This window comes from Dermacentor silvarum, chromosome 10, assembly GCF_013339745.2.
Source record: "Dermacentor silvarum isolate Dsil-2018 chromosome 10, BIME_Dsil_1.4, whole genome shotgun sequence".
Lineage (NCBI taxonomy): Eukaryota > Metazoa > Arthropoda > Arachnida > Ixodida > Ixodidae > Dermacentor > Dermacentor silvarum.
The window spans coordinates 41,644,834-41,662,227 of record NC_051163.1 but is presented as its reverse complement, the minus strand read 5'-3'; the positions used below and the strand labels follow the sequence as shown (position 1 = coordinate 41,662,227).

At 46.9% G+C, this 17,394-nt stretch overlaps 1 protein-coding gene across 1 annotated transcript in view; it reads right to left on the bottom strand.

Moving 5' to 3' along the window:
• Positions 1-17,394, bottom strand: part of LOC119466459 (uncharacterized) — a 50,406-nt gene that overhangs the window by 21,313 nt on the left and 11,699 nt on the right. Inside the window, exons 3-4 of the mRNA XM_037726972.2 lie at positions 10,897-10,966; positions 5,823-5,899 (exon numbers count right to left, since the gene is read on the bottom strand). Of these exons, the coding sequence (XP_037582900.2) occupies positions 5,823-5,899; positions 10,897-10,966 (147 nt within the window). The remainder of the gene's footprint in view (positions 1-5,822; positions 5,900-10,896; positions 10,967-17,394) is intronic.

Genomic DNA, 17,394 nt, shown 5'->3' with positions numbered 1-17,394 from the left:
GGTTAAATATTAGAGGAAGAGGACGACGACGGCGACTAGCGCGCTTCGGCGCGAGCGGCTCGCTAGTGATCTGGCGCTTCTGGACTGACTCGAACGGCCAGTATGGACGCGTTATTACGGTTCTTCGAGCAATAAAGTTCCCCTTCCCGCCCTTCTACTGCGAAGACTCCTTTGTTTTACAATTTTTGGTGCCGAGAAACCCAGGACTCTGCGATCCAAGCGACCCGACAACGAACGGACTTCGCCGGCAACGAAGATGGAGCGGATCAAGGGCAAGCGAGCGACCCCAACGAGCTTTGCACATGCGTCTCCGAAACGAGGCAAGCCAACTCATGGAATCGAGTCAGTTTAGCGCTCCGGCGCTTCGAAAGCTGCATGACAGACTGAAGAACTGCAACGACGGACTACGGGTGCTCAACGAACAGTTGGAGGGTTACCTCACGGACGAGCAAGCATCCGAAGACTACATCTCGGTCGTGGATTATGAAGACAACGCGGCAGCAACCTTGTCCCTTCTCTGTCACCACATCGAACAACTTCAGTCTCAAACGACCGCGGATCGAGGCCTACCGACACCTAACGACGTCTCAGCTTCAGGTACGATCTCGGGACATCGTGCCCTCGGTGATACCTCAACACCAGTTGTCGGTGCTTCTCGACTTACGAAGCTCGACTTGGTTCACTTCAATGGAACAGTGCAACAGTGGCAGCCCTTCTGGGACATGTTCATGCATGCCGTCCACGAAAATGCCAGTTTAACGAACATCGACCGCTTTCACTACTTGAAAACCCTTTTGGCTGGACCAGCGGCCAAAGCGATCGAGGGAATTCAAGTGACGGACCCATCATATGCAGATGCCATCGAAATTCTAACCAACCGCTTCGGCAACGTGAGGATCATCGAGCAGAAGTACTTGGAGAATCTTCGAATGCTGAGACCAGTGAGGTTTTCTACTGACGTGACCGCTATGAGGAATCTCCTGGATACCGTACATATTAACGTGAGAGGTCTCAAGGCTCTTGGACGATCGGAGCTTTCATACGCTGCGATGCTCGTCGAGATTCTACTGAAAGCGATCCCCAATGACATCGTGGTGGAACACTACAAGCGACAGAGCTTACTACAAAAGCCCGATGAGATCCAGTCGTCAGAGACGGAGCTGCGCCAGCTATTGGATTTTCTCCGACTGGAGGTCGAAGCCCGTGAAAAAAGTGGTCACCAGGATTCCTGCATTCGCGACACGCACGACGGAAGGCGTGACAGGAAGACCTGTGCCACGCCTACCGCCTCCGTGTTACACAACGAATCCAGCAAGACGAACGGTACTTGTTTTTTCTGCCTTTCACCCACCCACGTTACGGAAACGTGCACTTCTACAATAAGCCTGCAGGAGAAGAAGAGCCTTTTGGCCAAGTCGGGCAGATGTTTCAAGTGCACGATATCAGGCCACCGCTCGAAAGATTGCCGACGCAATACCTGTTGCGCTACCTGTAAAGGCAAGCACGCAACAGCTGTTTGTGACCCCAACTACGCTAGCAAGAAGAAACCAAGTGAACGACAAACCCTGAGCTTGCATGCTGCCGCACAGGCACCTACAAGCAATTTATTTGAAAATGACGTATTACTGCAGACGTTCCGAGTATGGGCTCTAAGTGACTGCAATTCTTGCTATATAAGAGGGGTCCTGGACAACGGGAGCCAGAGAACGTTTATCAGAGAAGATATATCCAGAAAACTAAGCCTGCCAACACTGAAGAAGGTAGATGTTGAAGTGAAAGCGTTCGGTGGTTCGAGCGGTGCGCCAAAAGAGCAGCTCAACTTGGTTAAGGTGACTTTGATGAGCCAATATGACAGCTCCAAACACGAAATCGAGGCTTTAGAGGTTCCCTTTATCTGTGATCACTTGCTTAAACCTCCACAGTCACAGTCATTTGTGCAGAAGCTGGCTAATGAAAAGAAGTTTATTGCTGACTTTGTATCGCTTCCTGCCCTAAAAACAGAAGTCGGCATAAGCTTGCTCATTGGAGCCGACCAAATGTGGAAGCTCGTGCTAAACGATGTTTGGTCGCACGACGAAGTGACAGGACTTGCTGCGATCAACACCAAGCTTGGCTGGACATTTCAAGGGCCTGTACCATGCGACGGTCGCATTTTCAAAGAAGTCCGCGCGCACGTGTGTGTCCTTCGCACGAGTTGCACAGAGACTGACATGTCTGAAACCTTACAGCACTTCTGGGATCTAGACAGCATAGGCATTTCTGACCCTTCTACCCACGACGAGCATGGAAATGAAGTGGTCCGGCAATTCACGGAGAACATAGCATTCAAGAACGGGAGGTACGAAGTAGCGTTACCGTGGAAATCCGTCAACACATACCTAGCAGACAACCGAAGTGTTGCGGTTCGACGCCTACACGGTTTATTGCGGCGATTTGGTAGTAACAAGGAGCTTCTTCAGCAGTACGACAAGGCAGTCAGGCAGTATGAACTGGATGATCATGCGGAAAGAGTCAACGGAAAAGACGCGGCAGAGAGATGTTACTACATGCCGCACCATGCTGTTATCAGGGAATCATCCTCGACGACACGGCTGAGGGTGGTCTTCGATGCCTCGTCACACACGCATGGAGCAGCGTCTCTGAACGAATTATTAGAAAAAGGACCCAAGATCAACAACAACATGGGTTAAAATGCTTGTGAATTTCAGGCTACACAAGATTGGAATTACTGCAGATGTACAAAAGGCGTTTCTTCAAATCGGCAATCAAGAGCCTGATCGCGATGCCTTGCGTTTTTTATGGTTAGACAGCATGCCAATGTCAAGTGTGCCGAAAATAGTGGAGTATAGGATGACACGAGTGCCATTTGGAACTACAGCAAGTCCATTCCTCTTAACAGCGACGCTCCAGTATCATTTCAAGCACGTCGATCCTGCGCTGAGCTCATCTGCCATGCAACTTGCCGAGAATTTCTACGTTGACGATCTTGTCACAGGAGTTCCTTCTTCAAAAGAAGCTTCTGTCTTTATAAAGATGCAAATCTCATCCTGAGCAAAGCGGGCATGAAGCTGCAAAAATGGTCCACCAATGATGATGAGCTAAGAAAGTACATCACTGATAGATTGGACTATGTCTCAGCAATGGCTCCTACGAAAGTTCTTGGTTTGCTATGGGACACAGCTGCTGACAAGCTTATTCTAAACATGGAATCTCTGTTGCAGATTCTCGAAAAGAAGAACGACACCAAGAGATGTGTCCTTCAGACGACCGCACGGATTTTCGATCCATTAGGGTGGCTATCACCGTTCGTCATTAGGATGAAAGTCCTCTTTCAGAGATTGTGGGAGCATGGTACAGCGTGGGAAGAAGTTATGCCTGAGCAACTTAGACACGAATGGGAAACTTGGTCCGATGAACTAAAATGCTATCCGGTGTTTTCACTTCCCAGGTGTGAGCTGAAGTTATTATTGGACAAGCCTTCCAGCTCCCAGCTTCACGTATTTGCTGATGCCAGTTCTGTTGCTTACGGTGCCGTAGCTCATCTCAGAATGGAAGATCAATGCGGTAACGTTGATGTTCAGCTTCTATTTTCGAAGTGTAGAGTAGCTCCAATCAAATGGATCACGTTACCACGTTTGGAATTGATAGCAGCGGTTCTGGCTTCTAGAGTGCTAAAGTTCTTGCGGGAGGCTCTAGAGTCGAGGCAATGGAAAATAGAAGAGCACATGTGGACGGACTCAACTGTAGCGCTTTGTTGGATACAAAGCACGGCAACCAAGTGGAAGCAATTTGTTTATAACAGAGTTAACGAGATACGTCAAGTAACAGATCCAGACCAGTGGCATCCCTGTCCGGGAACACAAAACCCAGCTGATCTGCTGACGCGTGGGCTTTCGCTCACAAACCTTCGAAATAGCCAGCTGTGGTGGAAAGGACCTAACTGGCTTCTACGTGCGGCAAATAGTTGGCCAACGACATCTGACGCTCCAGATTCTGGACCGGAAGACGAACAAGTTTCTTCCGAGTTACAATCAAACGTTCCTGTACTGGTGAGCGTGATAAGAGAACCACTTTTCATTGCCGAACGATTTAGTTCTTGGTTACGAATGGCAAGAGTGACAGCATGGGTAAAACGCTTCGTGGACAACTGTAGATCGCCAACGTCGCATACAGAAGGATCACTTACAGCCACTGAAGTTCAAGAAGCTGAGAACATCTGGTTCAAGCAAATGCAGACAGATACCTATGCCAAAGAGAGAGCCCAACTTGAAGTGGGACAAGACCTCGACAAGACGTCGTCCATAAGAGACCTGCATCCCTTTATCGACGAAAAGGGCGTCATGAGGATTAGAACTCGCCTTCAGAACGCCGATGTCACTTACAACGAAAAGACGCCTGTGCTGCTACCATCCAACCACCCGGTCACGCGACTCATCATTTTGCAAGCTCACAAAACTGTGCTCCACGGCGGTGTCGGTGACACATTAAATGAACTTCACGCCCGGTTCTGGGTGCCCAGAGTGCGACAAGCAGTGAAGAGAGTGCTACGAAAATGTGTGATTTGTGCTCGTTTCTGACTCAAGGCTGCGAGTGCACCGGCAGCCCCTCTTCCCAGTGATCGTGTGTGCAATTCGCGCCCCTTTGAGGTTACAGGAGTTGACTTTGCAGGGCCAGTTTTTGTGAAAGATTGCAATGGCGTTAAAGTGTACATAGTGCTATTCACGTGTGCAGCAGTTAGAGCAATTAACCTTGAGCATGTGGTTGGACTTACTACTAACGCTTTTCTCATGGCCTTCAAAAGATTTTGTGCAAGACGTGGAACACCGCGAATAGTTTACTCAGACAACGCTACTACATTCAAGAAAGCTGCACGTGAGCTAGCTAGCATGCACCAGTTGTTGAGGAAAGAGGAAGTCAGCCAGTATTGCTCTACCCACGGCATAACTTGGAAATTTATTGCAGAGAGAGCTCCTTGGTGGGGTGGTTTTTGGGAGCGGTTAGTTAGGATTGTGAAGATGTGCCTTCGCAAGTCATTGGGAAGGGCGTCTGTTGACCTACAACAACTGAGCACTTTGCTGACTGAAACAGAAGCCGTTGTGAATTCCAGACCCATAACTTTCATTTACTCTTCTCCTAAAGAGCCAGACATTCTAACCCCGTCTCATTTTTTGTTAGGCAGCCGTCTCTTGTCTAATCCTAAAACGTCAGATGAACAGGAAGAAAGAAAGACTGAGTTGCTCAGTTTGTGGGTCCACAGGCAGCTAATAATGGAACAACTGTGGAAGCGATGGCTTCGTGAATATCTACTGGCACTTCGAAGCGTTCACTTGAGGAAAGCATCAAAAGCTTATAACATCAGTAAAGGTGATGATGTGATTATTCACGAAGACAAGGCTCCCAGAATGTTCTGGAAGACTGCTGTAGTAAGTGACTGCATCCGAAGTAAGGATGGCAACGTCCGTGCGTGTAAAGTTAAAATACCCAGTGGCTCACAGATGATCCGACCTGTGCAGAAATTGTACCCTTTAGAACTCGCCACCTCAGGCCCCGGAGTGTGTTAAATATTAGAGGAAGAGGACGACGACGGCGACTAGGGCGCTCGGCGCGAGCGGCTCGCTCGTGATCTGGCGCTTCTGGACTGACTCGAACGGCCAGTATGGACGCGTTATTACGGTTCTTCGAGCAATAAACTTCCCCTTCCCACCCTTCTACTGCGAAGACTCCTTTGTTTTACAGTTGGCTGCCCACAACTATGGTACTCTCCACCGCATGGCTGGCAGTCAGCAAGATTGACATGTCATCACTGAATGCAGTACACTTACATCTCTGCCCTCTTGATGCTGTGTTCCAACTGCTCACACTTTTCTCTCACTTGCTTCGCCAGTGGTCTGTTCTTGTTCTGAAAGACAGTCACAAAAACACTAACTATAAAAGCAATACAGAGGTAAGTTTTACGGCCCATTCACACCTGTGACTTGCAAAGGTTGCGCAACCAAGTTGGTGACAAATGGACGCTTTGGTCAAAAAGCGACTGATTTTGGTCAGTCGCTCACTGCTTAATTTTTCAGTCGTGTGACTGCAGTCACCAACCTGCCGAGCCAATCAGGGGCACAGGAGCAGTGATGATTTTACGTAGTGATGAAGGCATAGAATAAGTAATGAAAGTGTAAGTATGCAAGAACGGCATCAATCATTAGACATCTTGGTGCAGCGACAGGCTGGTCGTGTTTCCTGGTGTGGAAATCGGTAGCTGCAAGTCACTCCTTGGCCGCCAGTTGTGGTCGGTCATGCGACCTCTGTCAACTGCCGATATGAATGTGCCCTTAGAGCAACAAAACGCTTGCAAAAAAGACCCTCGAGTATTGGTGAACTACTACTAATGTGGGCTAACATTGCCATAGCAAAAATGCCGATGCGGCCAGCGCAGGGCATCAGAGAGCATTGTCGTTGAGGTTTGTGTTCTAAGACCATAGTGATGGTCGATTAAATTTTTTATTTGATTATTGATTAATCATTCATCATTTTAGCCTTTAATTGATTAATAAAAATTCTTGCCAGACACTTTAAAACGGTTGAAACGCAGTTATCTACATTTATATGACCCTGTTTTAATGTATGAGAGGAGGAACAAAGTTAGAAATAGAAGTGTATAAACGTTTGATAAATAATAATCTTAAATTTGTTAAGGACTAAATATAGTTGGAACTAGTGGCTTTTGAAAAGATAACAATATATATTATAATATGGCCCTTAGTGCAGAATTAAATAAGATACATGGCACTAGTGAATCCCAGTACACTACGGTTAAACAAGAAAATACGCTTAACCTTGCACTCGACCGCGCAATGCTTGAAACAGCGAAGCTGGGCGATCGTAGCCCAGCATTTTCCGGAAGTATGCACAAACTCTTCCTCTTATTACTCATGATGATGATAATTTCTTTTCGTGCATCTCGGACTTACGGCCATCACTGCACATTGCATAGCGCAGCTTGCAACACCGACACTGCATTGCAATGCCGACTCCGCGTTCCACCGCGTTGCAATGCCGACAACGCGTTCCAGCAGACCCGCTCCGTGAATGCTCTCTCTCTCTCGCTCTCATCTTCTTTATCTCTCTCCTGAGCATAGCGCGCAAAACCTTTTCTTCACCTCGCAGAGCACGAGCGTGCGAACGAAGACAACGACGCTCGAACGCGATCATATGGTTCGCATAAGCGCATGTTCTGCAAGCGTGGCTGTATAGCCTAGTGGTTACGACGCTCGCCTTGGGACCGTGGGTACACAGGTTCGAATCCTTGCCTTCGCAAGAAAGTTTATTCTTTTATTTCTTGATAGTTTCTTGATACGAACCACAAACCACAAATCACGGCTGGCTTAAACAGCTTCGCTGTTAAAAATGGCGAAGCATCGATTGCGATAGCAAATTAGTAGAGAGCTATTCAGAGTAGGGATAGTAGTTTTATTGGCTTCATAAACTTGGACACATTCGCTTACTAACTGAGTTAACAAGCGTGGTGTCAGTGCGCACAAGCAAACATGAATAGATCACACTCGATGACCGCAGAAAACCACTGTCAAAACGCTGGCAGCAAGCGCAGCCGTCGCAGCGAGCGAAGGTTCGCGCGGTCTATCGCTTCAACGGAAACTGAGCGGCGAATGCACAGCGCATACAAAGGTCAGAGCCGTGTGGAGATCGCTTGCAAGATGCGGCGCGCGCGACAGCCCGCACCGGCGTAAAGTACAAGCGCAGTTGTTGGCTGAGTAGAAGCTACCCCTCCCCCTCCGTCCCGCGCTGCCTTCCCGCTTTCCTCCTTTGGTGTGGGAGATTGAGTGGCCAGTTCCCCTTGCGCCCAGTTGCAAGATACGCATTTGGTGCCGCAGCACAGTGTCGCCCCCCCTCCCTCCCTCCCATACCCCCACGGCCTTTCGCATGACGGAAGTCGCGTTTGCTCTCCGCCGTGTGTTCGCTCTTCCGTGATAGCGCGCATCCCCCGCGTGCTTTCAATCGCACACACGGCGCGCGGCGACGATTTCATCACCTTTGGACTTTATACGGAACCTCACGGCGACGGCGACGTAGAAATCCGCTTGACAACATGCACAGGGAAAAGAAAATTACTGGTTTAAGATTTTAAACCACGTGCTTTTTTCTACAGAGTGAAGGGACGTAAATTGGCTGGGATGCTTGGGTGGAACCGACACCTTCTTTAAATGGCCATGCAACCAGCATGCGAGAATAGATGCTCGGACACTGTAGATTCGCTGGAATCGACATAAACGCCATCGCTGTGTCAAATACATGCGCCAAACCGGCGTGAATGCTGTGCCACATCTTTAGTGAACTGGGAGTGGCACGAAGAACGGTGACTGGGTTACTATAGTATGGCTTGAATTGCGAGGGCGTTTCAAGCCTCCGGTTTTGGGCGGCGTGGTGTCGTGTGCGGTGCGGGGGAAGCGCTCGGCTGGGCATCACTCTTGACTCGGGAAAAACAGTCGACAGTCGCTCTATTACAGCCACACAGTCACTACTTGTGCTCCGCCATTTCAGCACGATTTCATAATTTTCAGCCCCACTCGTGTCAAACTCTCGAAAACGATTAACGCAACAAGTCTAATCAATTAAGTCGATTAAATGAAAGGTGGACATTGATGAAGTTTAATCATTTTGTGGGATACTTATAATCAATTAAACGTTCATCAATATACCAACCCTATAAGACCAAAGAAGAGAGAATAAAAATGAAAGAAAAGACTGCAGAGTGGCAATGGCATCCAAACCCACAACGCTTACAGTGATGCTGTACCAGTTGATCTGGGGTGGTATCTACACTTCCATTCACTGTTTGGGGAAGTGTGCATACCTTACATGCAGAAATACTGCTGAGGCTACCCCACCAAAACAGACCAAGTGCTCATCTGCCCACTTGCACAGTGCTCGCTTGCTGCCTGGTTAAATAGACCGAGTGAAAGAATGCAAGAATTGGAATGTCCCAAAGCAGCCCACAATCTACGGCTCTCTAGTGGGACATGAATTCATTCCTACTTGAGATTTGTTAAAGGAGTATTGACAAATTTTCGACTGATAATTCTTTGTGTTAAATGACGGTCTGTGATCTCAATCCTCCCCCTCCCCCTCAAAAAAAAAAAAAAAGTAATAGCCTGGCAAGTTTCACAGTGTCCTAAATAATTTGATAGTTTTAAAGTGAACCTTTCTTTGTGAACCCCTATGACTTTCCTGCTGCTGTCTTGCCAAATATTCATACTTAAAAAAAAAAAAAAAAAAAAAAAGGGTGAATTGCATGGCCAATGATATAATCAAACCTTGGTCCCACAGCACAGCAGCCTGATGCTCTAACCCTTAGGCCACAATCGCACGTATACTTCTATCTATCAACCCCAATCATCTCCTTGAAATGATTGCGGCATGTTTCACATTGCATAGCACCGGTGCGCGAGAGTGCATGCGCCTGGGCCAGTTTCCCTTCAGCCAAAGACAGGAACGAAATGGGCAGACTTATAGCGCTGGATTAATCGTTTCACGAAAGCTTCGCTTCACGTAGATTTTAAGATGTGCATTAGATGTGCATAATTTTTTCCACCGCCAGCCTTGGTTTCGTTTACCAGGTGGTTACTGTGTCGTGACGTCATGACACAATAACCCTTTCATGTGGCCGGAATAGTATACAAGGGCTGTCTGAAAGGTATCTGACCTTAAATTAATTAAATTCTGGAGTATTACGTGCCGAAACCACCATCTGATTGTGAAGCATGCTGTGAATGTCATTTTAAAAACAATCTGAGTATGCAGCGGATGCCTGCAAAATTTTGCCAGAGATATTCACAGAGATATTCAAGATTTTCACAGAGATATTCAAAGAGTTGGCAACTGCACAAGCATAATACACCTGTTTGTAAGGCTTATGTGATTCAGGGTTTTTTGGCAAGGCACAGCATTTCAGTGGTCCGCCAAACTCCATACTCGGGCATGTGTGACTTCGGCTGTTCTCGGAGATCGAAAGGTACTCGAAAAGAATGCACTTCCTGACCTTTAAGGGTATCTAGCACAACATGACGGCTGCCCTAGCAGGAGTTTCCAAGGATGGGTTCCCGGATTCTTTAGAGAGAAGTGGACGGACTGTCAAACTCGATGTTTGGAAGCAGGCGGGCACTACTTTGACATTGATTAGAATGACGAAAACACCAGGCAACGCTTCTCTTTTTCTGGGAGCATGGTCAGATACTTCTAAAAAAGGCCTTGTAAGTCAAAAGATGCACACCTCAGTTAAGGGACTAAAGGAACACTAAAGATAAACACTATATCAGTACTTTAAACTGATAACAGATGCTTTAAAAACTTGTGGTAATAGGCTGATTATTTGAGGTGAAAGCGAAGGTAAGAGTTCCATTTCTTAAATTTTGCGTCACAACTTCATTGCCTGTACATCACTGTGATGCCACAGATATCAGAAGTATTTTTTCGTTTGGGCCCAGCGTGGTTCAGTGAAAGTTCTTCAAACTTGCCAATCCCAATCTTTGGCTCTTTTACTATACAATGTTGTCCATCATTACTCATAAAAAAATTAACTACACTCAGGCAGATGCCGTGAAAATTTCTGACGCCATGGCAAGCTGTTGCGGAAACTTCAAGGTTGGTGTCACCACCAGTTTTTTATTTTTGCATCTTTTCCAATTTACCAAACCTCCTCTCATGGTAAGGGTGGCCTTTTTGGTATTGTAGAAAGGTAGTTTACTAACGTAGCTCAAATAATTTTCCTCTCTGATGTAATGTCTGCTCTTTTTCAATTGATATTCACCAGCACAGCACTTTGACTAGCTACAAGGTCAATAAATGTAAATAGCTGCAGGTTGCCTGCACCACTAAACACCAGCTCACCATGAGATCCTGCAGTTTCTCAGGGTCGAGAACCCGAAGTTGGAGGCCCTTGTCCAGGCTTGCAAGGATCCTGAAAAAAAAAAAGTCAAGGTCAAGGTGGAACAGCTTTCAAATTAAGAGGCAGATGAAAGGAAAATAGCCAACAAAGTTTCCCTAATAGTCACTTTATGGAAAATGGCAGGGCGCCAACGGTCCACATACAGTCAAACCTGTCATCAAGGAAACTCGATTTTACAAAGCTTTCGATAAGTCCTTTAGAATTCTCAACACATATTCATAGAGCCTAATGCATTGAAAAAATTGAAGCGACAAAGCTCAACTCAACATATTGTCAAATTTAACAAAGATTTTTGTCAAAATATGCATTGCGAAACACGTCACAGGAAACCTGTTGGGTTCAAAATGCCTCGAAATTTATAAGTGTATGGCTGCAGTAAGAGTAGTCCCCTGCTGGTTTAAGGTGGTCCATTTTCTTTTTTATGAAACTGCTCCACCGCAGTGTCTCAACATAGCAAGGCTCAGTGTTGACTCTAACAGTTGTGCCAGATGCTCTGTTGCAAGCAAACTGAGATGTCAGCAACCTTCTCAGCCCACAACTCCTTTAGTTGTACGAAGCCCACGCAAGCAAGAAAGGACATCCATTTTCTGCTCTTTTATAAGCATTATACTCACATGTGCATTTTTAAGTGTTTTCGTGTTTAACAAGCTTTTAGATTCAACAAAGTATTTCTCAAGTCTGATCGACTTCATTAAATCAGGGTTTAACGGCAACTAAAATGCTGCCTTGCGTGCAATCACAGTGCTGTCACAAATGCCCATTGAGTCTGTCATAAACCGAGGAACATGAATGCATAACACTCGGCACAGGTTAGATGCACGAGAGCCTACACATCTTAAATGGGTGCTGCAACACCGTTTGGACACGGAAGAAAATGGTTGCGATCTGCATACAATGCTGCCATAAACATGAAAGCCAAATGTTACTCCGCTGCATTCGGTAGGGAGCTAACATTTTCGCATGAAAAATCACTCACACACTCCTCGCGGCGTATGAGGCCACCTCTATTATGCATTTATGACGTCATAAAGCTGTGTGACAACCCATAGCCAGCCATTAGGTGATTGTTCGCGATCCCAAGTTGCTTCCGAGCAAAACCTCATGCAAGCATGAATCCTCTTCGCCCCCAATGTTCCAGCCAATGGGGAAGCAGTGCTTGTCAACACGTCTGTTCTATTAGCACTGCTCTGTAGTGCTCTGGCACATCTGTCAGATGCCAGCCTTGAAGGGTTACCGTAAGTGCATCGCGGAAAGAGTTCCCCCCAGTTTTTCTCGGGTGAAGGAAATTTCTCCCTGGAGACTTTGGGTCAGGGTGGCTGTTACACCAGCCAATGCTTGTAACTGGGGTCAACCACATGAAGAGAATGTCCCAGGTCCAAAGTGTTTCGCTCCTGCGTCTGCCGTGGATGCCCCTCATCTACATTAGACATGCACTGGGGACAAAGACAGTCCGCGAAAATGTACTCAAGGGTGTGAAGTTGAGCAATGACCGATGGATCATGCTGACATCACAATACATTTCATAAGTCGCTGTTGCACTATGTGCATGGAATGGGCCTCTATCCTTATATTTAGTTTCATTCAAACAATATGACACGTGGCAAACCAGGTGGAAAAAAAGAAAAAGAAAAGGGAGCAATAGGCAGGGCATTGCCCTTCCAGCAGCTAAAGGAAATGCTGTGTTAAGTAGAAATGGAGAAGGTAAGCATTGCACCCTGTATTATCTCCGTTATTAATTAGGTCCTTTTCAAAAAAAAAAAAAAATTACAGGAATATATATTCAATGAAAGGCATTGCCCTCACTCCAGTGTGCTCTTAGATTTGAAGAAAAGCTGTTGCAGGACACCTTTAAGTGACACTGATCAAATCACGGCCAGACAAGTTTCATCTATAGTGTGATGCTGTGATCACTCTCGACCAAGACCAACATCACTGATCTCTGGAAATGCTTTAGTAAAACATCATGAAAGTACACTATCGCTCAAGCAATGCAGGAAGTATCGAAGAATATAATCGAGGACATTTTGTCCTCTTGCTGTGCAGCGACTGACTGCCGTTAAATTGATTGGAAGATGTATAGTGCGCTTGACGGAGACAGCATACAGAAGGTACAAATGTATAAAAGCATCTTCTGATGATTCAAACGTTAAATATGAATGTCAGCACCACATGGATAACAAACGTTGGATATGTATGCCTAATTGTGAGGAAATAAGTTTCAGGCTCCCATCCAACAATAATCCCTAGCGCTAAGTAGTGAGGCTGAATAGTGATAGTATCTGGTTAGGTTCATGAAAGTGAAAAACTGTCCTCCAACTAAGAGCAGCCCCTTGAAGCTACAAAGGAGACCCATATGGGGTTTCCAGAAAGAAAGATTTGCAGTTGATGATAAATTTGCCCTGGTCCAGGATTGAACTCTAATTATCACAATAGTTTTTCAATAAATCTATCAGTATTTATTTACACCAAACATATAAATTCGTGAAAAACGGGGGGCAGCGAAAATGCTTCAAATAATGCAGCATGACATTGAGCCATTCTTCCAACATGAACAATGACAGTAAATGTAAACAAAGTTAAAAAAAGAAGGAAAAAAGAAAAGAAAGCGCAAAGACAAATAAGCACACTGGTACATATTGCTACATGCATAGTGCAAGTTTCTTTTGGAAGTCCCACATGGGTGCCCAGACGAAGAAGAACTGCTCCTTCGGCTCGAGCTGTCAGCTGAACTGGCTAGCACTGCAGCTGCTTTATAAATATATCTTGTAAACAGGGGCGGATCCAGGTTTTTTCTGAGGGGGGGGGGGGTCAGCTTCTGTCAATGATGATGATGGTGATGATGATGATGATAGTAGTCTTTCTTATTTATCGAAATTTACCGTTTTTCCTCACGATAAACCCGCGTTTTATACGGCTAAAGCAACACCTGTAGCCCTCCGTGGTGGCTCAGTCAGCTTAGGCGTTGAGCACGAGATAGCGGGACCAAATACCGGCCGCGGCGGCCGCATTTCGATGGAGGCGAAATGCAAAAACGCCCGTGTTCTTGCGTTGTAGTGCAGGTTAAAGAACCCCAGGTGCTCAAAATTAATCTGGAGCCTTCCACTACGGCGTGCCTCATAATCAGAACTGGTTTTGGGACGTAAAATCCCAGAAAGAGGAAGAAGACCTGTAGCGAAGCGAGGTATCGGTTTCTCCGAGCTTATAGGAAAAGGACGTTACCCAATACAGCCATGTGCTTGGCGGCTGCGCCTGATAATACAGGGTGTTCAAAACTAAGCTTTATGGTTTTCTTTAAATTAGGCACTGGGAGGCATGCGAAGACCACCTGTGCAAATACGTTATGTGGCTAAGGGGGCGCAAAGTGAGATGATAATTATCGGTGTGAGCAGTCCAATTAACTAAAATTGAACAATTATTTCTTGTTGACCGCAGTAAGTGGGTATGTTTGTACTGAAAACTTAGAGACAGTCGAGTTTCTACACAGTATCAGTCGGAAGAATTATTCTAGCGTGTCCGTGCTCCGAGATATCAGACTCCAAATTTCAATTGTCGTACTGCGCAGAATAATCGAGAATAAAGACGCGACAATTCTCATGAATTCCCATGAATGATCATGAAGCTCAGTGACCACTTCTGTGGAGGGATGGCGGTGACATCTTCTCTCTTGAGTCGTGGTGGTGTGTTGACTAGAGGGACGTTCTTGAATACGGGCGTAACGGTCCGCTCCAACGCAGCAACCACTGCGCTGGCTGTTTACGATATGCGAATCACCATGTATGAAGACTCACGACGCAACCTACAAGAATAACGATGTGGCGTAGTAGGCGAGAGCGCGAGCCAGCGTCTTCATGTTTTGTTCCCCACGCGACGTCATCCTTTTACACAAGGCGCGCATCTGGTCCCGTTTCTCTAACCACGCGACGCCATCCTAGGCCCGCGCGCTGGCTTCGGCCGCTGACGTCACGCTCCCCCACTTCGCTGCCGCGGCTCGAGGCTTCGCCCCGCTCCGCGAGAACGCCGACTCAGACAAACGGATCCGGTGGGCTTGAGCCTCCTATGCTTAATGTACGACAATAAAACTGCGAAGTTACAATGAAAAACTTGTAGCGTACGAACGGTACTGTGCTCGTACTGGATATTGTCAACGTGTAACTGTGACCACAATGAGTGCTACAGTTAAAAAAAGTTGCCTATGCGTAGTTCTTAGTTTAGCTGTTAGTTATTATTTATATATAAACACTTCAGCAAGAGATCTCTTTCATTAAGCAGGTTGGTCGCGGAACCGATGACAGCCAATGAGGCAACCGTTGACACTCCAAGGGGAAACTAAGTTAATCAGGCACGAAGGCGCTCGAGCGGACCTCGGCGTGTTTGGCAAAAGGGACGTCCCCTCGTTCATTCGACGCCACCGACGGGACGAGTAAGGCACGGCAGGCGTAAGGAGGTCCAAGGTGTTCATGAGAAAAAATAATTACGGCAACTTCGCGACACCACACTCCTACGGAATACAACTAAGCTTGTGAGTGCGCTAGCTTTACTTCTATGCATGGCTGATACCACTGGTACTCGCGAAAAATAGTTTTGAAGAATGCTGGTGGCCATATTTTTTTTTTTTGCAACAGGGCCATCCCCCTGTCAGCGAGGGGGCGATGCAGAAATCTGAGGGGGGGGGTCAGGACATCCGGACATCCCCCCTGGATCCGCGCCTGCTTGTAAATAGTCTTCAGTGTAATTAATCCCTTGGACAAATAATACCACCGCACTGCCCTTCAATGAGATTGTGATGCATATCGTTTGCCGCGAGATAGAGGCTGCAAGTCCAGCTCCGTTCCGCCCACGCTCACTTGATCACACCAGTGACCGACCAGCCCCTGGCATCTACCTCATTCAGGCAGTCGTGTGGCAAAGATCTGCCAACCTCAGTTTCCCTAGTGCCTACTGTCTCTTGGCCTGATGCCCAACCGGTGCCGACAGCTGTGCCTCGCAACTACCTGTATTCTCCTCCCAGATTCCGCTACCCTACTGAGCGGAGAAATCTGGATGACAAGCCAATCTGCTTTCAATGCAACTGAATTGGCCATGTAGCCCACCACTACCGCACCTCCTGGATATCCCCGTATTGCAGCTACTTTCCCCCCTCTCCTCGCCCAAATCCCGATCCTCGCCGTTTCTCGCCCCGCCGTATGTTTCCTGTCTCTGAAGTTCCTATATCTGACACTCGTTCCACATGCGTGTCGTCCCCTTAGTACCATCGGTCCTCGTTGCCCCAGCACTGCCGCTATTTGTCGCCGACCAGCTATGGACTCTCCTGGACGGAAAAATAGTACATGCAGCTCCTGGGGGTAGTGCTGCATTATTTTTATCGAGCCAAAATCCTCCATTGACGCTCCTAAAAAACCAAAACTGACTTGAAGTTCACGCCGATGGCGTCGCTTTGAAGGCGTTAATTGATACTGGAACCCAGGTGTCCATAACGAGTGCTAACCTCCGTCGTCGACTCAAGAAGGTTCTCCCTCCTGCTACTACATGAGCCAACACGTTGCCCATGGTGGCACTATGGCCATCACTGGAATGTGTACTGCTCGTATAAGCATCGCCGGCTGCTTTTTTTCTTTTTACAGTGCCGACTAATTGTCCAAATGACTTTATCCCTGGACTAGACTTTCTTTCAACACATTCTGCTCTGACCAATTGTTCAGCCGGTACCCTTTGCCTCATACTTCCTCTTCTCCTGAATATTCATGCTGAACTCCTGTACAACTGAGTTCAGCGGCCTTTGTCCGCCTGCCTTTTAATGCCTTAACTATCGTCAATTTTCTATCATCTTTCCCCGTGCCTGATGGTGATTATGTCATCACACCTATTCCTGATGTCCTTTTGATACGCAATATCACTGTGCATCACTCTGTCGTAATCGTTGTAACTGGACATGCCTCCCCGTTGTCAGTTCTGGCCTGACAAAGCAAGTTCTACCCTACGGCATATCGGCTGCCATGCTGCGTGCTATAGCAGATGACCACGTCCCAACTATTTCAGTAGACGTTTGCTCCGATCCTACAGCATGTCCGCAGGATGCCAATTTGTCTCGACACCACATTTAGTCTCACGATTGCTGCAGACATATTCTCTGAGCCAGCAGCAGCTTTATGCCGTCTTTAGGACTCCTAATGCAACATTGTTGACCTCAAGTATTCGCAATTGGGTCAGACTTCCCATGTTAAGCATCTAAGTACTGATGATGCTAGACCCGTTGATCACCGGCCATATCGAGTGTCTGCAGCGTGAACAAGATGCAAGTGAACAAGATGCTTGCCAAAGGAATTGTTGAACCCTAGTCGAGCCCTTGTTTGTCGCCTGTTGTGCTTGTTAAAAATAAAGAGGGTGCGTGTCATATTTGTGTAGATTATCATTATCTAAACCTAATTACCGAAAAAGGACTT